At 47.3% G+C, this 25,899-nt stretch overlaps 1 protein-coding gene across 1 annotated transcript; it reads right to left on the reverse strand.

Moving 5' to 3' along the window:
- Window positions 1-1,803: 1,803 nt before the first annotated feature.
- LOC135317499 (protein ELYS-like) lies at window positions 1,804-25,899 on the reverse strand. Its single transcript, XM_064473792.1, has 24 exons — window positions 25,779-25,899; window positions 24,320-24,573; window positions 21,572-21,752; window positions 20,577-20,784; window positions 19,190-19,306; window positions 18,145-18,229; window positions 16,014-16,164; window positions 13,442-13,574; window positions 13,173-13,354; window positions 12,643-12,698; window positions 10,730-10,814; window positions 10,553-10,642; window positions 10,246-10,390; window positions 9,741-9,745; window positions 9,380-9,475; window positions 8,518-8,611; window positions 6,907-7,030; window positions 6,721-6,777; window positions 5,361-5,507; window positions 4,423-4,610; window positions 4,107-4,251; window positions 3,899-4,012; window positions 2,104-2,251; window positions 1,804-2,017 (listed from the first exon to the last, which is right to left on the reverse strand). Exons 1-24 carry the CDS (start codon window positions 25,897-25,899, stop codon window positions 1,881-1,883), a joined length of 3,063 nt encoding a protein of 1,020 aa, XP_064329862.1. The 3' UTR covers window positions 1,804-1,880.

Consider the following 25,899-nt stretch of genomic DNA (forward strand, 5'->3'; position numbering starts at 1 on the left):
AAGAATACAAATCAGTAGAACTTCAAGGACTGACAGTGGGAACATCCTGCTACAAAGAAGGGTGTGAAGGGAAGGCCCCAACTCAGTCAGCAGTGATCAAAGGGAACTTCTGGCCCCAGAAGGCCCTGAAAAACTGCACATTTGCCCACGCAGAGTCACTGGGGGAAAGGTAATTCCAACAGCGGGAGATAGTGACCCCCGACTCAACTGAGGGATGAAAGGGCTGACCCCCATCCCACTCCTCTTGAGCATGCGCAGTGAATTAAAATCACACTGTACCTTTAAACTTAAGCGGCGGAGATAGAGACCCATGGAAGAAGGGGGTGCCCAGCCAGGTCAATGATTATGTATTAGAGAGGTGCGGTGTGTTAACTTCCATGTGTGAATGTCAGAAAGGAACTATGGCAGGTGTGCACGCTTGGAGGAATCATCCCCTGTTTGTTACATTTACATGAATGTTAATAATGGGAGATAAACTAACTGACTGACCCACAACTGTGTATTACTGACAGCTGCTTCCAGTTGGTTCTTTGACTCAAGGCTTACCTGGCCCACATCACTGTTGGATCCTGCGGAGATGAGCGTGCCGTTCTCGTCCTTCAGGAAGCTGCTATGAGACCAATAGGCTAGATCAGAAGCAAAGCTTTTCCTGTGCCCTGGATTCCTAGGGTCATCTACGCTTGTGCTGTCGGTGTTCACAGAAATCACACACCTCCCTCCTGCATCCTTCTCTCTCTGTCCATTAACATTACAATTGCAGCGTCAAACTACCAGCAATCAGGCTTTCGCTAATAACTCATGGTCTAGTCTGGGTTTAAACCAAGTTCAAGAGCAAGGCACACCACACCGATGGCTGCTGTGGGGTGAGTCTGCTCTTGAACCACGCCGGGTGATGCACGGCCCAGGAGTGAGTGACCTGAACCAACAGGCACATCAGGCACCGTCACCTGCATTTTTCCCTCTGCCTCACGTATGGGTCACCCACACAGCTCAGTGCATTGGAAAACGCTTTTTATTTGAGGAACAGCTGTAATTCAGAAGGAACCACAGAACATTTCTCTCTGAGCATCTCAAAGGCACTCATTATCGCGACTGCTTTGGTGAGAACAGCATTCCTGCGATGGAAACCTGCAAGTTTTGCACAGAAGACAAAAGTACCAACAACATAAGAAACAAATGCAAACTTACTACGAGAAATTCTATTATTTCATAGCATTTTCCGACTGGCCTAGGCTCAGACGTTACAAGCATTGCCTAACAACTCACAAGAGGCTATGGGCTGGCTTCTGCCTGGAGCTTGCTTCTTCCCCACCAGAAGCTATTTATGGTTGGTTACATGGGAAGGGATGAATTGCAGCAAATAAATGGAGTGCGCTGACAACCCTGAGAGTCATCTTCCATGAGAAGGGGTTCTGATGGGGGATTAAACTACTTAGTTATCTGCAGCCTTATTTGCACGCCGGGCATGTCCTTATAGTACGATCTGCCCAAGGTCTTGGTCTTTTCTCATGGCAAAAGGACAGCAGAGAAGGGCAGTAACTGACCTTCATTGCCCTCAAGGCCAAATATACCAGAACTGGGGTTGATTTGGCCACACCACCTGTAGGAAACTCATCTGACAGCTACAGGCCTCTTTCCTGCTCTTTATCGTTCTGCCTATTTTTAAGTAAAAGAGGCAGAAACAAAGCAGAAATGTGTCAGCAAGTGGGAAGAGATCACTATTTGATCACACAATCAAGTCTAGCAAGATGTGTACACCAATAGCTTGATGGTAATCAGGGTTTTAGTTTTAGCCATCTTAAATTCTCTGAACACATTTACCATAATATAAACACATGTATTTTGCATAGCAAACATTATCATAACAGAAAAACTCTCTCTCAACTGGGTTTCTGCTCGTTTCCTACCCATAACTCTCTAACTTTGGCCAACACACGACTGCTGAAAGGTGCCCTTGGATGCACATTTCCTGCATTAGCTGGTTTTGTTACTGTCGAGATTGGCTTTGGTCTTGCAGCTGTAAAGCACGAGGGAAAAACGATCAGCCTTGTGCAATCAAAGCGATGGTTAGTTGTGCGTTATATTCCCCCCCTTAAAAATTACCTTCTCTTGGTCCGGACGAAGGCAGATGGTAAGGCTTGGCTCTCTCTACAGCCAGCTGCCTCTGACCTCTAGGAAGGGTCTTGCCGTGCTGGGCTGAGAGAGAATTTCTGGCAACTGCTCTCTGTCTCCAGCGAGGAGCACAGTCGTTCTGATGAACGAGAAGCGTAAAGCAAGAAGTTAAATGTTACAAGAAGTTCATAGCACGGAGCTGTTGGTGCTATTTCGAATTAGGGAATATGTTTCCTCTACAGGTGCAGTAAAATACACCCCCTGCACAGAGCGGCAGCCAGTTCTGCCCATCAGCGCACACCAGCTTCACCCGGAATTTTTAGCCAAGCGGAAGGAAGACTAGAATAATAGCAGAACCTACAACTTTAAGTTAAAACCATGCCGGCACCCTGCAGAACCTCATTCTGACACGCTTGTCAGCACCCACAAGCTTCACATGGCTGACAAAATAGTGCCTTTCCCTTGTTTTTCCTGAAACGCCACTGCCCGAGGTGACTGAATCTCCAGGGCAGCGGTGGGTTACGTTGGACAAGAGGAAGTGAGGATTAAAATGAGGAAGAGAAAGCTGCCTACACACCCCTTCCCCCTGGATGAAAGCTTTCAAACGCAGGACCTCAGCCTTCCAGAACCACCCCACAAGTTTGCTTCCCTGGGAAACTATGGTTCTGGAAAGCAGCAGATGGATCACAGAACCACAACAGAAGTTCCCATAACACAGAATTTGACCTGCCTATTTTGAGACTCAGAAGTTAGGTAAGAATTTCTGTCCAAAAAGTGGTAAAACGAAAGCTGTGGAATTGCAGACCTCACGCTATAGCTTGAGGAAATAATAAAAAGAACAACCCGTGATGCAAATGTTGCCTGTGGGTTGGCACCCAGAGCTGCGTGTGAGATACAGAAGATGACAGACAACACACTCTTCCTTCCACAGTGACCCAAACAACTTCCAATCATCCGAACGTTCCTACATAACGTACGTGCCTGAATATCTGAATGGTAAGAGTGGCTGACAGGAAAGATACTTATTGTGCTGGTTTTGGATGAGAAGGGGTTAATTCTCCTCACCGTGGGGGGCGGCTGCCTTTCCGGCTTCCCGCGCTCTGCCGCGTGGCGGGGGGGCGGGGCTGGGAGGGGCGGGGCCATGGTGGGGCGGCTGACCCTGACTGGCCAATGGCAGGTTCATTCCATACCATGTGACACCATGACCAGTATATTGAGGGTGGGCAGTGGCAGCGCAGAGGCGGCGCGGCGTCGGGTCGGTGGGCGGCTGCGGCGCGTGTGGTTTGTTTCGGCGGTTCGTTCCCCCTCTCCCCTCCCTTCCCCCCTCCCGCGGGGCTTTGCGCCTCTCGTTGTTCTCCTTTACATTGCATTTCTACTGTTGTTTCTTTTAATTTTAATTATTAAACTGTTCTTATCCCACCCCACGAGTGTTACCCTTCTGATTCTCTCCCCCATCTAACAGTGGGGCAGTGAGCGAGCGACTGTGTGGGGCTGAGCTGCCGGCTAAACCACGACACTTATTTAATCCTCAGACACAAACAAACTATTTGACGTGGAGCCAACAACAGCCTGGAACACAGAATTTCCAACTTCACAGGGTCGCTTTGGAGAAGTGAAATTTTTTGTTCAACTTTTAGGTTCAGCTGTAACGAAAGGTGCAGATGCTTATTGCAAGTATTTCAAAGAAGGGTGTGATAAAGAAAGCAGGATTCTTATTGAGCACTGTTAAATCTAGTTAGTAACCCCTAAGAGAACCTTGCACACTTGGCAGAACTTTTACGCTTACCATGAGATGAACGTTCATCGCCTGGTTCAGCTGTGGGGCTGCCGTACAGTTGGCACGCTGCAGGTGCCGGACTAAAAGAATCTCATGAGTCCGTAAAAATTTCTCCAAACACTTCTATGAGAAATAACACATTTTAAAACATATATGATGACCCTGCCTCTTCTCTTGGCAAAGAGGGGGTTCAGATTTTCCTCTTGCCCACACTTACTTGTTCAGAGTCTGTGAAAGGCAGCCTCAGGAAGTCTTCCACTAGTCCCATCTCCCGACAGATGTCATACATGTCTTTTAATAGCTCTTCCTCCTTTAACTGAGTGGTGTGCTCCTGCAGCAGAGCCCAAGCCTCCACCATGCACCTGTAGTTAATTTTGTGAGACGTAAAGGCGTATTAATGGTATCACCAAAAAGATGCCCCCCAGATATTGTGCTCAAAGTTCAAAGGAAGTGTAGGGGATTGTGATTTCTAGTGTTTGTTCTCCACCTCTCACAGTATTTGAGTGCCAAAACGGTGGCAGATATTTCTTTACCTATTGGACAACAGCACAGTGAGGAAAAGCCGCACTTCGCTACAGCTGGAGGCCGAGAGCTTCATCACCTGCGTGTATCTGAGGGCTCGCCTATGCTCTCCTTGGCACATGAGGGACTGAAGAATTCGCACGTCTTGCCACGACACAGGTTTGGTTGCAGTTGGTTCAAGCAGCAGGGCCAGGGAGCTCTGCAGAAGGTAGAGATCAGGTTTCTTAAGATATAGAGACACACACGCGCACAACAAAACGATTCAAAAGTGTCTTCAGTGAGGGTGAATCTCTGTTGAATAAACTTAGATGGTGACTAATGAAGGGCTTGGTACCGGACAGGTAAATATAAATGCTGAAGTGTCTGCAGAAAAAAATATTCCGTGAGCCGTACAGAACAAAGGGAGTCCTTTGACAGGAGTGATTCACACCTGGCCAGGATAACCAAATCTCCGTAGGCAAACATCACCTCTCGTAAAGACAAGTCATTCTCCCAGGCAAACAGGTTATATTAACATTGTGACAGGCAAAGAACAACCTTCAGCATCAGAGGGAACATGAATTAGATTGAAAAGTCACTTTTGCGGTCTTCTGTCTCAAGTCTTGCTGCCAGGATGGCAGTTTGAATAGTTAAAGTCCCCAAACCACTGCTTTTGAGAAAGCGCTCGACTGCTCTGCTGAGAACAACCTGAACAGACGGCTTTGGCAAGTCACACGTCAAGCATTAACGCTGACTTCTTCATTGTCTTAATCCATTTCCTCTCAACGTAATTAAAACCAAACTGCAGACCATCACGTATTGCTGAAGGTGCTGCTGAAGCAGCATTACAAAAAAGAAGCTTCCCATGTTTTATCACCTGGTATCAGCTAAGCACCAGGGTTTTTACATCATTTGATAGATCATAGCATTGTATTGCAATGTGTGCCCAACTAAACTGTCACATACTTACATCATAGTCCTTGTGGTCTAGAAGCCAAAAACCTCGAATAAGCTTAACAAGGCCCGAAGGGATGGCAAAGGCAGCTGCGAAGGAGTCGACGGAAGGTTCTGTTTTGTTCGGAAAGGGATGCGTGATGTCTAGCAGCAAGTAAATTGTCTGATATCAAGTATCTAATTAAGGCTAATAGATTTGCAAGACCAACAATTTATCACATGAAATAACATTATTACTATTGTTAATAGAATATTAATAGATAATAAAATGAAATAAGAATATCATAGTGGTAGGACGCAGAAAATACTCATGTATTAGTCTTGCCATTTCATGCTGTTGCAACCTGAAGATAGTCAGGCCCTAACAACAAAATTGCATTCTGAATAAATAACCAGAAAGACAGACTCTTTGATTTCTCTAAGGCATTCAGAAAGGTTGCCTTTCGATATTTAAACAGTTCCGTTGGAAACACAGGCTCCCTCTTTAGTCACTGGAGCCACCAGCTGGACATTCAAAACACGAGAACGGCCAATGCTTGATTATTAAAGCAAACAAATTCTACAGCTGGTTTCTTCCCTCCTTTCCAGCGTATATAAAACAACTGAAATTAGGGTGTCCTTACAGCACAGCTTAGCTCTGCATGATTAAAACTGGATTTAAACCAGTATGTGGATCACTCATTGGCAGTGTCACTCTCTCTTTCTGACAGCTGTTTTGGGGGGTCTGTTCTCATCAGAGAGCTCCGGGGTGCAACAGCTTTAAAGCCCCTGCTCTCTAGGCTCCCCTCTCGGGTCAGGCAACACACAACCAAAGCAACACAGTGTATTTCGGCAGCTTAAAAGTTCAGTTTCTGCCCAATGACTTTTCCCTTCTCTCTCTCTATTATTCTGTGTGCCCGCACTTGTAACAGCACAAAAGCAAGCCCTCTTAGCTGTGCTGGAAAATGGATGATTTCAGCAACATCAGGTCCTGGTACACCGCTGTCAGAAATCCTTTTGCTCTGAAGCAGCACATTCTAGTGCATCGCTCGAGGAAGCAGCTGTTTGCTACAGCTGTGGGTGCTTCAAAAATGAAAAACAGTTTACATTTTGAGACAATCTAGGGGAGCTTTCTACCTTTAACATTGCTTAGTAAACCTGTTTTCTCACATCAGAAAAGACTTTGCAACAAAACATTTTAAAAATTCCTAAACAATCCACAGTACAAAGAAATCAAACAATGCTTCTGTCTGCGACTTAATTCTTAACTACACGTGTTCATCCGCAGTGTGTTTGAAGCACAAATTAGAAAATGCATCGAACGCGTAGGTGACAGACATTTCAGACCCCTGATGCGCGTATACTGGAGGTGTGACAGAAATAACTCCAAGGGATACGATTGCATGTTTGTGGCTTTCTTCAACGCCTTCTAGCAAATAGAGCTCCAGCAGTGCCTGGAATGAAAAGGTAGAAGCTTTTTAAAAGTCCTCTTTTTGAGAAATCATTGGCTTTGGGGGAGGGCTGGGCTGGGGCTGGGGTTTGTGGTGGTGGTGGTGGTTGTTTTCAGGGAACACAACACTCACCTGTAAACTAGGAGGTGGGTATTTCCCAGTTCCTCCTTCCTCTCTCTGCCACATCTCCTCAACTTGGTCTCCCAACTGGGAAACCATCCCATCGATCATCAGGCAGTCAGAGTCCCATTTGCCTCTGGAACAAAACGTAGCGAGGATTTGACAGAGGAAAACACTAATTGCAGCCTCTCGGTGTCACAGATTTCCTCCAGCCAGAACAAACCCAGCTAAAGCTCCCACGACTCCAAGAAAGGAACAAACAGACAAAGGCATGATCATGACTTGAAGTAGACTGGAAAGAAATTTCGGAGTCAGGTGAAAGGTGCTCATTAGATCCTAGTGAATTATTAAAGGAGCTCCAAATAGGAATCCAAAAAGCTCCCTTATTAAGGGGAAAGTTGCAGCGACCTTTTAGTTTTCAGTTTTTCTTTTGTGCCGCATTACTTGTAATACAAGGGCAGTGTGAGCAAAGCTACCCCAAACCTCACGCCCCCAGCGGGAGTGTTCCCACACACAGCGGTGAGACCACAGCACGGCAATGTCAGGCTTTGGTCTCAGCACCTCGCTTCTGTTACTGAAAAACAGTCACGGTCAGAAAGCTGAGCCCGCAGCTGAATTCTGGTATCACCTGAAGCAGCACGTTTGCGCCTCTGCACGTGCCATCACAGTGACGGAGGGCTGGCCTGTGAAACACTGCATTCCTCAGAAGCCCATCGCAGGCTCCTGCGGGCTGCGATGCCAGCCTTTCATTTCCCGAGGAGGACGAGCAGAAGCAGCACGCTGGAGGTGGTGCTTCTAAGGAGCCCGTGAGCCTGTACGAGAGTTACCTGAGAAGGACGCGCAGGAAGAGGAGCTTGAAAGCCAGCGCCTGACATAGAGCAGCTTCCACCTGGACTCCTCCTGCTGCACCTTGCTCACGGTGCCACAGCCACGGCTACTTGAGGACTTTCTTTAGGTTACAGAACAGTTGCCAAAGAAAAATCTGTTCTCACCTAACCCAAGGCGCATCACCATTATGCTCGTGAGCCAGCCCAGGAAAGGGAGTTCCTGTGAGGAAGGGGCTTTTATCCAGTAGCCAGGAGAGCGCTGGCCGTGCCAGCTGCATGTGACTCTGCCCATCTCCTTCAACGACACCGCGGTGCTTGGGAGTGGGAGATTTGGGCCAATCCCCTTATCGCCATCTATCACTGGTCATTGAGAGAGATTATTTTTGCTTTGTTTTTTGGTTTTGTTTTTTTTGTTTTTTTTTCCTAAAACACGCTTTCTTCTGTGCCCAGAACAATTGTTCTGCAAAGGCCGTGCCTTGCTGACCTGGCCGTGACGGATCCTGTCCTCACCACACGACCTTTTCCAGTGGTAACAAATGACACAGAATTGCCAATGAATTACGTGCGCCTCAAAACAATGATGATACCAACAAAGGGCACTAAGCAGAGGTATATATCAACATTTCAACACGGGAGAGGAACCTCTCTGTTCAGCAGGACACACGCATCACTCCAGACAAGAGTGTTGCCAGCAAATGCATGAAGCGTAGCAAATACAGCTGCTGATGGAAAAGCCACTTGCTGCCGCTTCTGAATTTGCAGTGGAACTGCTCTAGAGCTTTCCTGCACATCCTACCTTGATAAACGCTCCAGTTGCTGTCGATGACCAGCGTAGTAGCTCCGAATCAGAGGATAATTGTAGAAAGGTCTAGAGAAACGCATCTCATCACCTACAGGCAATAAATAAGAAGTAAGTTAAAGCAGTCATATCCCATTTTCAACCTACAGTTTTTGACTAAAAAGACAGAAGAACACACAAGCTAAGCATCAAAAGCACAGGCCAGCCTCCGACTTTGAAAGAAGCCCAGCCTCCTTCTGCCTTTGCTAAAAGAGACCTACGACACAGGACTCAATTCCTCCTTGTCCTAAGTGCCATTTCAAGCTTACAGGTGATGTAGCATCCAGAACATGTAGTGTCAGCTGAAGTTCACTCTAAAAAAAAAAACCCCAGTTCTCAAAGGGAATGGGTTTTTAAACATGTCATGTGAACATGCGTAAGACAGTTAAGGCTGACAATAGGATTTATAACCCATCCAAATGATGAACTATTTCCAAGGTGTATTTTTTCCTCAAACAATCCCTAAAAAGTTCAAAACACGCACGTCAGGCTTTTACTGTAAAATCAAGCATTCCCGTGTTGGTGCTTTAGGAGTTACTTGTTTACAATCCCAAAGATTTCAAGCTGTGGGCACGAACAACTCCCTCCCTCAGAGGCTTAGTGCTGGTTCTGAGAAACACCCCGGAAAGAAACTGCTTCCATCATTCTACACGACGCAGTTGAAAAAACAGTGAAATCTCAATTTCAGCAGCAGAACTTCAGCATCTGCTGTCACTGAACGGGCACGACTTGGTATTGATGAAGCCTTGACAAAACCATGGGGAAGCACGTGTTCATAGGAAGCACTGACTGCTACAGACGCGTGACAGTTTAGGCTTACCTGAGCCCTCGGGCAGGAGGCGGGACCCACAGAACCAGAGGACCACTCGTGCATACAAAGCTGCGAGGCTGGTCACCGCCAGCTTATTTGTCAAGTCTGCAAAACATGAAAAGAAGCTTAAGAGGACTGTTGGTGTGCAATTTCTTTTGTTTTTTATAAAGCTCCCCTCATTGCACTAAAGAGAAAGTAGAAAAATAACACGGTAGAAATCTTTGCCTGTGCATTTTTCACTCCGTATCACGTCCTTCTCTGAAGTAAAAGCCCACAATCACAAGCAACCCTTACAAAGAAGAAGATTCACTAAAGGTTTAATAAAAAAAAGTGAAGTTGGAACTACTAAATCCACTCATGGATAAGGCACCTGTTCTTCACGTAGCAGAGACGTTTACTCTAGCAAAGGGATTTTCTCTTTTCTCCTCAATATGCCAGGAACAAGTTCTAATAGAAACAGCTACAGAAACTCATGCAACTCACTTTACATGTTACTCATTTAGGCTTCCTCTCTGATTTTAGTCATTTCCAATCCAATATTTGCATGCAATCACGCACTGCTGGCTGACAATCAAAGGGAGTATTTGTCACAGTGCCACATCCCGTTGCTGTAATTTCAAGCCGGGTGCTTGCACAGCTCCTTGCTGACCGCAGCCTCCCCACCCACTCGCACCAGCTCCCCAACAAACTCTTGCCCTGAACTCAACGCGCGGTAAGTGGCAGCCCCAACCCCTCCCATTTAAGCCCCTTCTCCCCGCTACATCTGACTTTCTGCCAATCAGCAAAACCAACAGAAGCTCCTCTTTCCACAATTACAGCCCCAGCATCGTTCCAAATCTTCATAAGACATACCAGAGAGTTAGAAATACTGTGACAAACCTTCTCCGGCGAGCTCTTGTGCCTCTGTTAGAAAACAGTTCAAGACTGTGCTAAGGTTGCTCAAAAGCAACTGGCGGTGCTGCAGAGCCTGTAACCTCTGCGGGTCAGTGGAGCTGCAGGAGCCGTCAAACAGCGCAACACCTTTTCAAGAACAGGTATGAAATCGTTAGCCTACAGAGCCATTGCAGAGTTTCAAAGTGCACTTCCAGATCTGCGGGCAAGACCATCTACCAGCAGATCACTGAATGAGCTCAACTGGAAAGACTGATTCTAGGTTTGCAGCATGGCTGCACTAGTACTCACATATGTCATCAAATTCGTGTTGTGTATAGATCACTCTGCTCCATGTCCAGTCAAGGGCAAACTGTAAATTAGCAGCAGAACTTGGCTGCTCTTTAAAAAGAGAGAACAAAAAAGAAATGAATCAAGAATTCCAAACGAAGAAACCATGCAACATAAAAAAAACATAACAAGTCTTACCTTTAGATGTCCAAAGCTTAATGCAGCCAGTCAGAAGCCCTACAGAACCTGTCTGGGCAGCAGCTGACAAGACCGCGTCTAACTGCTCCTCCTAAAAGTAACAGGCGAAATCAAAGGAGAATCCCACCTGCTGTCAACATCCCAACCACCAACAGTAAGTGCTTGTTTCTAACCCTACACTCACTCAGGCATCACAGGCTGGGCTGCTTGTTGCTGTGAGGAGCACATGGAATTTTTCCCCTGACACATCAACTTCCCAAAGGCTAATTCTAATCTTTATTTGCATGCCTCTGCATTATCCTCTCAATTTACTGCGTTCCAATTAACTATTCCCAGCAACGTGCCCTGCTTATACCCATGGCACATGGGGTGCAGAGAAGTTTGCCATCAGGAATGCGCGAAGGGGACAGAACAAACAGAACTCTGCAACGTTTGCATGGAAGCAGTGAAGCCAAGATCAAGCAGCTTTCCAGGCTATGAAGACATGAAGCAGTTACGACACCCCAAACATTAAGTTGTCATTTCCCAAAATGACAGAAAAGAAGTGAAACATTGATGTTCTAATAGGTTTCAGTTTTAGGCACTTCAAACACTGTGTTCTAATGCCGTGGCGATCCTTCAGAAGGGCAAAGCACAGGCAGGCACAGACGTGCACTGTTAAGGAGTAGCTTAGTGCAGCTGGTGTTCTGGTACTTCTACCAGGTGAAATGAACATAGAAACATAGAATCATAGAACCCTTAAGGTTGGAAAAGCCCTCCAGGATCAATGAGTGCAACTGTCAACCCAACACTACCATGTCTCCTAAATCAGGCCTCAAGTGCCATGTCTACATGTCTTTTCAATACCTCCAGGGATGGTGAGTCCCCCACCTCTCTGGGCAGCCTCTTCCAAGGCCTGACCACTCTTGCAGTGAAGGCATTTTCCCTAATATCCAACCTAAACCTCCCCCGGTGCAGCTTGAAGCCGTTTCCTCTTGTTCTATCGCTAGTGACCTGGGAGAAGAGGCCAACCCCCACCTCACAACAGCCTCCTGTCAGGCAGCTGCAGGGAGCGATAAGGTCTCCCCTCAGCCTCCTCTCCTCCAGGCCAAACAACCCCAGGTCCCTCAACCTCTCCTCATGAGACCTGTTCTCCAGACCCTTCCCCAGCTTTGTTGCCCTTCTTTGGACACGCACCGGCAACTCTATGTCCTTCTTGTCCCGAGGGGCCCAAGACTGAGCCCTCATCAAATTGTCCTTTTTAGGGCTTTTGCTTTTTGTTTGCTTCTTTCTTTGGCTTTTTAAGCTCATTCACAAGTATCTTTCCCTTCTAAATAAACAAAAGAAACAGCCTATGGGCCAGGCCAACCTGCCAAGACGTTCATGTTAGCTACCACACTGTGCACAAGGGCTCTTTGCCCCAACGCACCCCCACAGATCTGGTGAGGAATCCAGTAGAGAGGAAGATGAGGGCAGGGAAAGACTGCTCTCCCCTTCCTACCAAGTGCTCCTCTGCCTGAAGGTTGCTCTGAGGGAACGATGCTTCCTTTTCTCCATTCTGTCCTCTTTTCCCAGCTCATCAGGGATCAAAACCCGAACTCAGGACCACGCAGGCAGTTGCACTCATTGATGAGAGAGAAGGAACACCTTTCCCCGACTTTCTCTTCCTGCTCCTACAGCAGCGCTCTCTTCCTTTCTAGACATTCAGTCCCTGATCGTGCTTCAACGGGAGGCAACGGTGGGTTTATACTCCCAAGAGGGGACCTCAAACATTACATTTGATAAAACTGGCAGGGTACAATTGCAGTTACGCGTGTGGATGGGCAGGAGGAGCATTAAATGGTCCCTGACACCGAAAGCAGCGCCATGGAAAGCTTAGGAAAGCTCCATCTCTTGACATTCTCCGTAAAGACACAGTAAAAGCTCACCTCCTTCTGGAAGCCGCTGCACGTCACATGAACAACTCCAGAGCTCAGCAGGCACGTGCCATCTGCAGAGACAACGAACGTTGGACAACATTCCATACTCTCACCGTGATGGTAGCACCAGTTTGCATTTTTGTCACAGCAACCTCTGGAAAGGTACAACTGAGTACCCGTTTTCCTCATGGCATCACTTACAGCCTTTTTTAGAAAAATAATGGCTGAGTGTAGAAATTTTACCTCCGGGGCTATCGAGGTGCTGCGCTTTGAGCTTCAGCCCAGAGTCCTTTCATTTGATCACCAGCACCACCTCACGGGCTGCGTTACAGAAGCACCCAACCCCCAGACCCAGCCGCCTGTCAGGCAGGTGTCACAACAGCACACACTTGGTCAGTACAACGTCATCACAGTTGGGTGGGTGCGGGGTTGGGGTGTTTCGGTTTGGTTGGGTTTTTGCGTGACAAACAGTGACCAGGAGAACCAATAAATGGCATTTGAGCTCGGTTTAAGCTTATCACTACTCAAAGCCGTGTAATACCTACCAAAATTATAGGTGCTTGGATGAAAACACAGCTCAGGTTGTGGGTAAGAAGGAGGAACTCTCCAGCTTAGGCTGCGCTCCTGCACCACAACATCCAGAAGGAGGTTTGGAGCAGTCGTGCTTGTCACAGCGTCCAGTGACCACAGTGCAAAATAGGGGCAGTCCTGAAGGGATTCTTCTGGCCTGAAAGAAAACAAGTGCAGAAGCTAAACGCCGACTTTCCAGTGAATTATGGGGAGGGATACTGAAACCAGCTTCATAAAAACCTACCTTAGTGAGCCTGGCTTTTGAGCCTCATACCAGCAGTCAAAGTCAAATACACCCAAATAAGTAGATGGTTTTCCCTGGCCGCGTGTGTTCACTTGCCAGCTGAAGACGGAGACACTGGTGTCAGGAGATATGACTGTAAAAGACAAGACATTGTTTCTTATTGGGAGAAAATACAATCTATCTGACATTTTCAAAACATCACTTTCTATTTTGGCTTCATTCTGTTACGTCACTCATGAAACACAACACTTGACTAAGAAGAATTTTAAAAATGTACACCATAGCATCACCTCTGTGATAGGTTTCAGTCATGCTGCCCCCCTTTGCGAGTTCAACCTGTATCCGTCCTAAGACAAATCCAATACACAATTGTCAGGTAATCAAGTCTCCCATACAGTAAGAGTGCATCAAGATGGTTAGAAAAAAACAAAAACCAAAAAACAACCCACCACCCTAGGAAAACATACATTGCTGCTTTTAGAAAGCATACAAATTCTTGTCGTATACACTTGATCACTCAGCTGGCATTATTAATTTCCAGATTCGACTCGATTACAGGTGTTACGAATAGCTCCTTTCCAGCACAGTCAGAATGAAAGAACACAATTATCACACAAAACAAACACCAAAACCCAACCCCAACAAACAGGAGGTTGGAACAAAGAGTTTAACATCAAACATTGACCATGTTACACTCGGGTTCTCTCAAGAAGTGGCATGGTCTGTCGTCTCTGGGGAGAAGGCATTCTCCAGATGTGAGCAAAGTGGGGGGTGCATCCTTTACCCTGACAGAGCAGGGAACCAGGAGACAGGTCGTTTGGCAAAATGGGTCTCTGTTCTCTGCTGAGTTCATCAGGGCTGCTCAGGGAGCCTCCCACGCTTTACTGTGTGTCATCGTGAACTTCTGTGCCCTTTCACTTGTGTGAGCCGCTGAAACTGCCTTTGAAGATGTCAAGTAGTTTCATAAATCAGAAGCCAGCTTCCTTTCTAACCTCAACCCACATCCAACAGAAGCTCATGTGGGCCTACAACTTGAATAGTTTCTGGATAAAAGCTAATGAGGAGCCATCAGAAAAATGACAAGCATTTTTCCATGCCTCAGACTTCATGAAAAGGGGACCGAAAGGGCCTTTTTTGTTGGTTTGGGTTTGGTTTTTTTGGTGGGTGCGCCTGTTGGTTGTTTTTGACAAGGTTTTAGAAGGCCCTCTCCTCAGAATCATGCCACAGGTGGAGAAAATCCAAAGGGGTTTTCATTAGATTTTGACACGCTGTTGTTAGAGGATGGCACCCCAAAAGAGGTGGAAGCTGCCTCTTCAGGACTAAGACAAAGCTAATAAACACAAATAGCCTAGAAAGTCACGCCAGTGTCGTCTTTGTAACAGCAGACATAAGTTAAGGCCAGTAAGAAGAGAGGGAAGGGCATTCACACACCCAAACAAAAGGCTGTGAAAGTTATCACTGCAGCCGGCTCAGAGATGTGCTCAGAGCATCACTGGATGTGCAAACCCAGAGATGCACATCTCATTATTGCAAGGTAATGAAAGACACCAGAGGAGTTTTAACTGTCGATCCGGACAAGGGAAGCCAGAAGCTATTGCTTTAAGAGCTTGTAGGTGTAGGAACCTATTAGACACAGAGAGGGCAAAGTGCACAGGCAGATCATAGACTCGTAGAATCATTTAGGTAGGAAAAGGCCCTTAAGATCATCGAGCCCAACTGTAAACCTGATACTGCCAAGTCCACCACTAAACCCTGTCCCACAGCGCCACGTCTGCACGTCTTTTAACTCCCTCCAGGGATGGTGACGCCACCACTTCCCTGGGCAGCCTGTTCCACTGCTTCGCAACCCTTTCTGTGAAGAAATTTTCCCTAAGATCCCAACTAAACCTTGTGCTCTAGACCCTTCACCAGCTTCGCTGCCCTTCTTTGGACACACTCAGCACCTCAGTATCTTTCTCGTAGTGAGGGGCCCAAAACTGAACACAGGATTCGAGGTGCAGCCTCCCCACCGCCCAGTAGGGGGGGACGATCACTGCCCTACTCCTGCTGGCCACACTATCTCTCATACAAGCCAGGATGCTGGTGGCCTTCCTGGCCACGCGGGCACGCTGCCGGCTCATCCAGGTGCTTGGGGAAGGTATCAAACAGACCTGGCCCCAGGACCGAGCCCTGGGGAACAGCACTCGTGACCGGCCGCCAGCTGGATGCAGGTGCAGGCATAGGTTGGAAGAGGGGAAAAAAGAAAGTTGAGGGAACATTCCTAAGCAATGGAGGGGATGATCCTACTGTTCAAAGACGAGAGCTGGAGGAATAAAATGACTGACAGGTGTTATAGAGGTGACCCCACCATACATCGCTACAGCATGTCAGCAAGCATTGAAGGGAAAAATAGGGTTTATTTTAACAAGTCCCACAGAACCTAAGCACCCAGTTTTTCCTTTGAAATAAGCCCAAGAAGTTAGTCTATACAGATACTGAAGACTTTCAGGCTGTGGGTATGGAACAGCATTCACTGCTTGGATGCCAAAGCCATTTAGTTTAGAACAACCAAACACGGGCATCAGGAACAAACCTTCATCAACGCTGCCTTCTCTGTCAATGCAGTTGGGAAAGATTTCTACAGCCTGACAGCTGAGTAGTTTGGCCTTGCTGCCCTGCCCTCTCAAGGGAAAGGCTCCACCCGTCAGATCCAAACTGTACTTTTCAACACAGGATGCCAAACCCTGCGGAAAAAATCACAGGCGAGAGAAAGGTCATTCTGAGAGAAAAGCAGACATTATACCTCAGTAGGAAAGAATGTCTATGTCTAATAGAACCTGCATATTGTACTGTATCTCTCCCAGGCGCTTAATCTGATGGCAAAGAGAAACTACAGCTGACAAGCAAGAGAACTGAGTGTCAAACCGTAACGGGTAAGTTTGGTCGTAAAAGCTTTGCACATTTTCAGAACTGAGCATTTCCCTCGCATTACTGGTTCTAAATGTGTTTTGCAGAATTCCTTGCACCATCCCGGTTTCTTCACAAACCTACGTATTTATCTAGAAAGAGAGATCTGAAATAATGCCATACATAGGCATGCAAAGCGCTTTGCTCCATGACTTGATCACAGAACTGATGAAGTTAGAGGAGTCACGGCCTTCCAGCAGCCAAAGCTCTCTTGCGAGGCATTATCTATAGGCACACACCGCTAGAGTGAAAGCCCATCCCTCGGGAGTAGCCATGAGAACGTCTTACTGAGTCACACTCTTCTCTCAAACCACGTCAGCTCCTGCCAGCTCCTCCTCTCACCTCCTCAGGGACTAAAGGGTGAAATATGCCTCCCTGCCTTCACCAAGTGCAGCCAACAGCAAAACAACCCGGCGGACATGGCATGCACGTGGGCAAGGCGTTTAGGGGCACGAATTCCTACAGAGTCAGCCAACTACTTTGAGACCTACAGAAACTCCAGCAGGATTGTGTGGAACCTCTGAGACCACCATTTGCTAAGCAAGCATTGACTGAAATACTGTCTTTCCAAATACAGCACTTGGTCAAATGCTCTACCCTACAACACATGGGTGTGTGGATTGTGGACAAAGAGCAGCTCTACAATTAAAAACCAACCAAACAAAACCAAAAGCTAAGCAGCTAAAAATCTCCAAAAACCTACCAGAAAATAAAAAAATTGCTTGTACCTCATTCTACCCAAGTTTCCTAAAGTTTCACAGCTCTAGAAGGAACTGGCATGAGACAATCCATTCTCGTATGACCTGATATGTTACATTTAACTCACCTACTCTGAGAACAGGCAAGCTTTCTCTTAACCATTCTAGGAAATACTACTAATAAATATCAAGGCTGTAGAGCACAGATCCTCTCCTACCGCACCTCAACAGGAAAGACATGCTCTGAATTAAGATTACTTTCCCATCAAAAAGATTTTGCAAGGGTTTCAGGCGTAACACTGAATAAAACTATACGTTCTAAAAACGCGTCTTCTATCTGTTAGATAACAGAGAGGTAAGGCTAGTTCACCTCTATTTTAAACACAACCTCTTTGGAGCCACTTCTCAAAATTTACATATACTTTTTTGACCAAATCAGACCACTCTTTACTGTATTTGCGTATTTTGCTGGCTTCAAGAGCAGAGTTCGTAGGTAACGCAGCCAAAAAGTAGAAAGAGTTCTCTTTAGAGCTACGAAGTTTCAGGACCAGCACCGAAGAGACCCTGCAGGTGAGCGTCATGTGAAGTCCTGCTGACAGAGCTCAAAGGGAAAACAAGAATTTAAACCTGAAGACCGGAACAGAATAAAGCTGTACGCCCGTGTTTTAAGGAAGGGAGACAGACAGAACCTTATTCAACTCTGCAGTTTGGTTAAACAGAGCTACTCAAAGCCCTGTCTTCTCTTCCTACAGGCCATTCACTTGGTGTTTAAATGAAGAATCATTTTCTTTGTAAAAGCTGCTGCCTCTTCAGGAACTGAATTTATACGGGCTCTTTGCAGACGGCCCTGGCTGGAACACACGACACGGCGGTATGAAATTGTACGACTTCTTTTCAAAAAGTATGGACAAAGGCCGTGCCCGGGAAGACTCAGCAAAAGATTCTTTCTTTTTAAGTCATCTCTGAATTGTCATGGTCAATATTCCCCCTGCCAACTTCACTGATACTCCCTTAGGGAAAAGGACTCTTTCCATCCTTTCACGGACGTGCACGTCTTACCTCGTACATGGCTTGTCCTGAAGCCGAGCGCCTCCTGTCTGCGAACGCTAACTGCAACAGATGTAAACTCACGGCATCGCCTTCACTGGAAAAGGTACAAATGATGACATTTGGTTACAAAGCTGCTTTATAGTCCTCGTTACCCTTTCCTTAGATCTAGGCTGAGGTTTCCTGAATAGCACTGTCTCACTGAAAAGAAAAACAGCCCTTCCCAAAACCTAAGAATTGGTCACATTTAGCCGCTAAACCACAAAGGAGGAAATTTGGACACTAACAGCTTCTGGGGCAAAGGCTAACCACGCAGTCTGAAAGCTTCAAGATGTTCTATGGAATAAAAATGGTTGGGAACAGTTCTTGGCATTGAAGAGCTCGCAATCAAAACTGCTTTACAGTCAAACTGAAAAAGATTGCCACTCCATGAGCAGCCGAGCTGAGTAAATAGCTTGCTGATGCCGAGAGGGGCAGATCTTTCTCCCCTTCCCTTCCCACCAAAGCTCCAGTCCCTCTCCTGCACACACGGCACCTTCCACACCCTCCTTTCAGTCATTAGCCCAGCAGGAAACCACCGACTTGGCTGCTGAGCACCTTCCCTGCCAGCCGAGCTGAGCTGGCTCACCAAGGCTCAGGCTGGCACCAGGGAACCGGCCATGCTGTCACCTCCTCCTTTAGGGGCAGCAGGCTGGTGGATCCGCACCGTTAGTGCTCTGGAGCTGCAGCCTCCACTGCGCTCCATGGTATTTTCATACCACGGTGTGAATATCAGGCAAATCATGAAGCAGTCATCAGGAAACAAAGGAAGCCATTGAAGAATGCCAGCACAGAAATAGAGCCACTGTCGCTTTGCTGCCTTTCAGCAGGGAGGAACTAGTAGGTCCCTCTCCATCCCTGTTACATCCTGTACAAATCGCACCGTCAGCCCCTTCCATACCGGAGAGAATCTCCTGCACGGCTAATTCAACAAAACAAATACACGTGGGTCAACTCTAGGTGAACAAATACTCAAAAAAAAAAAAAAATCAGTGGCCGATAGTAAGCTTTTATTCACCTTTCTTGCGTCGACTGAACAGCCCACAAGTAGCAGCAGTTGCGAGGATCGTGCTCAGGCTCTTGAAAAGTAACGGCGCAGACAGGAATCCTTCCTCCTTCAAGCTGACAGTGGTGCCTGCAGGGTTAACAAAAACAGAAAGCAGGTGAGCCTGGTGGCCCTGCCTGTTTGTAGAAGGGGAGAAGCATCTTCTGAGCAAAGAGCCCCTGACGTGCTTCTCCTCAAGGCACAGAAGGTCACACTCCCGTCTCAAACAAGGGAGTCACGGGAGCGACTGCTTTTGATGCAACAGCCACGAGGTGAGGAAATTACTGTCCATCACGGGCAATAACCTGGCTTTATCTCCTCCTCTGCCTGCGGAGCAGGAACATGAAAGATTCCTTCAGCTGCCAGGCAAAAGATTCTTCCTACTCTTGTCGCCTGCTTCAATATTGAACTGAAAATGCAGCCTCTCTTCTGCACAAGCTGAAAACAGCGCCAAACACCAGTAGTGTCTTGTTTCTTTACTTGGACTATCTAAAGCCTTTCTCCTCCAGACTTCTGAACCTTCCTTGCACCTTCACAATCTATTCTTGCCACCTCACTGTCCCTCCACTCTCTATTCATGCCGCCAATAGTTCCCGGTGAGTCACTGCAGATTTGCTTAAGTGAATCCCGATCTGAATTGGGTCAGATATTCCAGGGGGGATTGCTCTTTGGCAGAGCTGAAATCATCTCCCTCATTTCTCTGTTGCTTATCCCTTGACATGACCCTTATTCCCCCTCCAAGTGTTCCAAGCAGACTTTCATTCCCATGCATCGCTGCCTTGGCATGGGTCAGTCCCCTCTTTTGGTCGAGGCTGAAATGTGGGAGAGAATGTCTTTTCAGCCACAGATCAGCTCTTGATCCTTCATGTCTCACTCCTTTCAACCGGGACGCTTTGAAGAATATGATCACCACAATCCCATCATTAACATACTTCAGCCTTTCAATGGGTGCCCTCATTGCAGGAGCTGGTTCTGAGAAATAATGTCTACAGTCTCTTTCATTGAAACACACACAACTCCTGCTGTCACTGAATACTGCTGGTGGAACAAACTGCCTTATGGAAAGCAGCTCTCTCACACCCTGACTGCTTGACAGAACCCAGAGAAGGGAGCTTTCCGCAGTTCCTCAGCCCACGGGCACAATAAGGAGAACAATCCCAGCCCGCTGGGCAGAAGGCGGCCCACTGAATCCAGGTATGGCTCAATGGTTACTTCAGAAGGGGATTCCTAAACAGGCCAAGATTACACTCCACATTTCCCTCCCTGAAAAAGGGCTCTTTAAATTAACAGACTTCCTCCTCAAGCAGAGCCTTGAGAGCCCTGCACCTCCAGGCGTGACCAAGTGCAAAGGCCGACTTACTCCCACTGCAGAGTTTTCATATTCCACAGTGACAGGGAGCCGTCGGAAAAACCCACGGCGAGCTGGTTGCTTCTGCTGATGTAGCACAGGGTCGATATTGCTGTTCCTGAAGGACACTGTAACTGAAGGCAGAGATGTCTCCCTTCCCCGGTCACCATTTCTCTTCTTAGTGGAACTCCAGCAGCAATTCTGGTGACAACTACTAGAGCTACACGCACAAAACCACACAATAAAGGAATGCGTTATGCCATTCAGGTTGCATTTGAAACACTGACGTGACAACATGTATAAACTAATGCTACCGTCCCCGGCAAAATACCCATTGATGCAATACTTTGTCTGCTCTTCCCATTTTGTACGCACTCAGAGCACATAGGAACTCTCTGACTGGACAGGTATCCTCGCTCCTATTTCAAAACCAGGTGAAAGCGTAACCTCCATAGACAAATTCTTCCTGGGCTCTGCACATCAGCAGTTTGGGCCTCATGGTGAAGCTACTTGAAGTGACACCAGCTCCCGAGGCCACTCTTGTAAGAGCAAAAACAGCGTATGCAATCCGAGTACACCAAGTACAGGTTCCGTTTGGTGAAATGCAGGGATTTTGGTAAGGCATATTTACTTTAAAAAACAAGCCTCAACTTTGCCCCAAGTCAATGAACAGAAGCAGAAGAACATTCCCAGGAAACAGGGCACGTCCGACACACCTTCCTGTCAGGCAGCTGCACCGACTCAGATGGTCAGATTCCTACCCCTCACTGGTGAGAATCACCGTGACAGAGGGACCCTGGTGGGAGGGGGTATTTGTAACCTTAGGAGGAGTATGAAGCCACTCCCATTTTTAATCCTTTCAGGGCCAGACGATGTCAAACCACCACCTGTCATCAGCAGTCATAAACGTCTGCACAGCAGTAGCTTCAAAGTGGGATGCGTGTTGTTGATTTAAAAGACACAAGTTTTCTTACTTTTCCGTTCAAGTTTAGAAACCGCAAGCTCACCCGATGGTTCATTCTCCCTCTGACTGCAAGAGAGATCATCCAAACCAAGGTCCACCACAAGCAGATGACCAACATCTGTCGCCACCGCTGCCACGCCACAAAACCCTTGCAGAGCCCGGTGCAGGTGCCAAGGCCTCGCGCTGGCTCCTCCGGGGTTAGTTATGGGCTCTACAGCAGTTACCTACAGGAAAACTACAAGTTAGTATTTAAGCTCTTTGACGAGCTTTGATAGAAATCACTCAAAAGTGAAGCCAGAATCAGCCCATCAGAAGCAAGAAAGTAAATACAGGGTTCTCAGACTTAAAAACACAGCATTGATCCCAATTATATCCAGACAAAACAAACAAACCAACCAACCCCCAAAAATGTCCTGTACAAACATCCGTTACTGCCTTCCGTTTACGGGGTTTCCTGCAGGGATTTCGCTGAGCTCACTCCAACTGCAATGGTGCAGTCTATTATCACAGCTTACCAAGTTCCATTTTCTACTTAGAAACCATTAACTCAAAGACAACACAGAAAATCCGTTAAATGCAAGAAACTTGACCGTATTTAAGGGACTGGAGTAAGAAAGGCCAAACTCACTCTCGCTCTCCCACGGCCCCCAGCCCGTCAGCACTGGGATACAGCCCACGCCTTCTTTGCCAAACAGGTACTAGGGCAAATCTCGGCTCTCAGTCAGACGCGGCAGCGGCCAAGTTGCAGGGGAGACACACCGCTGCCACGGCAAGGGAGTATTGTTACAGAGAGCGGAAGGGAGATACCAGCTTAGGGAAAGCTACACCAGTCCTCATTTAGAATCAACAGAGCAACCAGGGAAAGCAGAAAAGTTTTCAGTGCCGAAACAGCGGCAAAAAGCCCAGCAGCTGGTTCGCCAAAAGCCAGCTCCGGCTGAGGAGAAGCGCACGCTGCTCTGTAACACGCGGAGCCGCCTGCCAGCAGCTTTAGTACAAGGCCCTGATGGAGACAGACCTTTCCGCACCTGCAGCCCCTCCCGGGACAGCCCTGACTGCTCCAGCAGAGACACCAGCACGTGAGGGCTCCTGCACTAAGGCTCCACAACAAAAGAACACGGGCTGCCCTTCAGCCTCCTTGCATAATGTCACACAGTGACACCAGGGAGCTTTACATCAACAGCAACCTGTTACACGACAATGGAACAGAGCAGTGAGCACCACAAGGAGTCCTTTTTTTTAATATATTGGGTTTTCTCCCCAGAGGTGGGGAAAAATTGACCAAACCTCGAAGCCCCAAAGTTCTCTCCTCTCCCGTGTCAAGCACTTGCTGTGACTGCGCTGCCTGGCAATCTGCTACAGAATTTACCTTTCCCCTGGGCCACAAGAATTCTACTCCTAGAAGTGCCCGCAGTATTTGAGACAAATTTATATTGTTTCTGTCATGGTTTCAGCTGGGATAGAGTTAATGTTCTTCACTCTAGCTGGTATAGTGCTGTGCTTTGAAATTAGCATGGAAAAAAACCTGTTGAGATAACACACAGATGCTTAGGCTGTTGCTGGGCTTTGCACGCTCTCCTACACTGCTGCCAGCTCCTTCTGGGAACGAACGCAGAAATCCTGTCTCAGCTCCCTGACTCTGCATGCTGCCCTTCTGCCTCACACAAACCAGGAAGAGTGGGGAAAATACCATTCCAGAGCTCTGAAACATGCAACCCTTATAAACCAATTTAATACCGTTAATGTTTTCAATTCAGATTTGCTTTTACAAGTCTGAATGACTGCACGTCTATGTCAGCGCACAGCTTGCCTTTCCATCTTAAACGCTGAGATTTATCAGGACGATCGGCAAACCCACACAGCGGAGCACCAACCCAGCTCAGCTCGTTAGAAATCACCACCACACAAACGCTCACTGCCAGCAGTCACACTGTAGCGCTACAGACAAACAAACCCCGCCTGGATTCTAGCAAGTCAAACCAAACCACGCTCTGGAAAGCTGAGTAATACGGAAGTATTTATCTGTCGCAGATTCTAAGGTGGTAAAGACAGAGGGAACCTTGATGTTCCATTACCTTAAGGTGACTCTTGTCTACACTCAGATAAGGAGCCGAGGGGAAAGGACGTCATTTGAGTTTATGGGTTAGAGAAGGCAGGGAAAATTAGCAACATTACACCAGAGTATCCCACCGGCACAAGCACCATATGCAATAAGCAGAGGTTCAAGGGCTTCAGGCTGAAAGTCAGTCTGTAACCACCTGCCAGGTAACGCAGTGAAGCCTGTTTTTTCCCATCCTAAGTCAACAGAAAAATGTGCTTTGCTCTAAAGTCACCTGCTTGCTAGTCCGAGACTCCTGGGAATGTGCCGAAGTCAGCTACAGCACAGCCATGGAAGTCTGAGATGTTTTAAAGACAGTATTTCTGACATAATGAACCATTCAGGACATGTATGTTACCAACACTTGAAAGGCAGGGTGAGGACGAGTTCTTTGTCACTCTGGCTAAAAAAAAAAGGTAGTTTTCAAGGCCTTTTTGTCAAAGTGGAGAATGAGGTAACTACGTGCTCTACTGTAAAACCAGAAAACTTGTTTGACTCTCTCAGCAAACTCAAAGGATAACGGTACCGTTAACCCCATAATTTCACATCAAGGTGCTCTCGACTGGACTCTCTGCAGTGACAGGATGATGACACAATAGAGGAAATGGACGTCCTAGCAAAGAGACGCTCCAAAGCTGCTCCTGAAACAGCGTTATGCAGCACCTGACAACGTTTCCCCCATTAAAAAGCACCTACCCTTCCTGGCAGAACTACTGCTGTAACCACGCTCGATGTTCCAAGGTCGTACAGGCAGAGAACACTTCCCTCTGCTTCTCTCAAGCCAACCAGCAGCCCCGTTCCCGTCTGCCAGGAAACCTCCTTCACCACGCGGATGGTGGGAGGCTGCTCACGGGCTCCACTGAAACGGTGTGCAGAGAGCCGCTCTCCCGTCACAGCGCTCACGACCTCCAGCTGAGGGCCACACGCCAGCCAGGCCAGCCCATCTCTCCCTGGAAGAAGAGAAAAGGCTGGCTAAAGCAAACTCCCAGGAGAGGGTTGAAAACAACGGGAAAATCACAATCACTGCCCCTTTGCTTCAACAGAAGTAGCTCACAGAGCAAGAGAGGCTTACCGAATTCGGGTCGATTATTGAAAATCACCCACTGAATCCTCAACCAATGCATCGTAAAATGAACCACCTTATTATTTTGCATTTGGACTTGTCATTCCTGCACTGAAGAATTCTGCTTGTTTGGGATAAAGATTACAATAGATTGGTCTCTAGTCTTTATACCATATTCAGCTTGGTTTTGCTAGAAATCATCTAAATACATATGAGAATACAACTCCTAAAGCATACTTCAAATATGGCAAAATCTCAGCCAATTCTTTTCTAGTTTACTAACTTTGCTCGACACACGCCCACTTTGGGCAGGGATTTGGACTTCAACAAGGAATTACCTTAAAATGGGCACTGCGGGAGCCAATTTCAACTTTTACACGCGCTGATCACAGAGAGAAGTTAGCACATTTAGTTTCACTGAACTACTTCCAACACAAAGGGAGTATTAACTCAACTACTGCACTTACAGTCACACAGAGAGATTCTACATGGTCTCAGCAGAAGCCCGGACACCCAGGCAGGCCCCCGGCGCTACCTTCAGATCACCGACAAAGTCAGCTACCTCATCTGCTCAGCCGCTCTCAGCAGCTCTCCCGGGACACTCCTCTGCATCCCATTAAATATCTGCAAACCTGGCTGCAGCGCCTAACAGGGCTTTCCTCTTCCTTCTGTTTTTAGTCAGGCTAGGAAAGAAAAAGCAGGGGAGGCTGCCTCTCTAACACTGTGGGAGAACTAGTTCTGCACGGGATGTTATGATGGTACCAATAAATACAGCCCAAAACCACACCAGGACTTTTTTGAAAACTGCCTTTCATTCCATTAGAAGTTGAGGAGGGCTCACTGACTTGCCCGTGTTATTTTAATAGCTCAAGACTGGCGCAGGCTGTTGTCCTTTCAAAGTTTAACTCTACTAATGTTTTAATGTTAACATTTTTCATCATTTTGTCATAGTTCATCCTTTCTGTTCTCTCAAAACCTGACGCACCTGAGCAGCACCAACCTGACACAGCTGATGCTGTGACCCCGTGCCTCAGGTCACCTCCAGGCAGTAACAACTTCACAGCAAGACCCAATTTCGAGGAAAAGGCTCACCTCTGGAAAACCGCCCGCGCAGCACAGACCCTCGGGTGAGCTCATCTTCCCCAAGAGCCTGAATGGTCACCTCGGGAAACTGCAGCAGGCTGCTCGTTACCTGAGCCGCGAGGTCTCGCAT

The sequence above is a fragment of the Phalacrocorax carbo genome, chromosome 26 (assembly GCF_963921805.1).
Source record: "Phalacrocorax carbo chromosome 26, bPhaCar2.1, whole genome shotgun sequence".
NCBI classification, from domain to species: domain Eukaryota; kingdom Metazoa; phylum Chordata; class Aves; order Suliformes; family Phalacrocoracidae; genus Phalacrocorax; species Phalacrocorax carbo.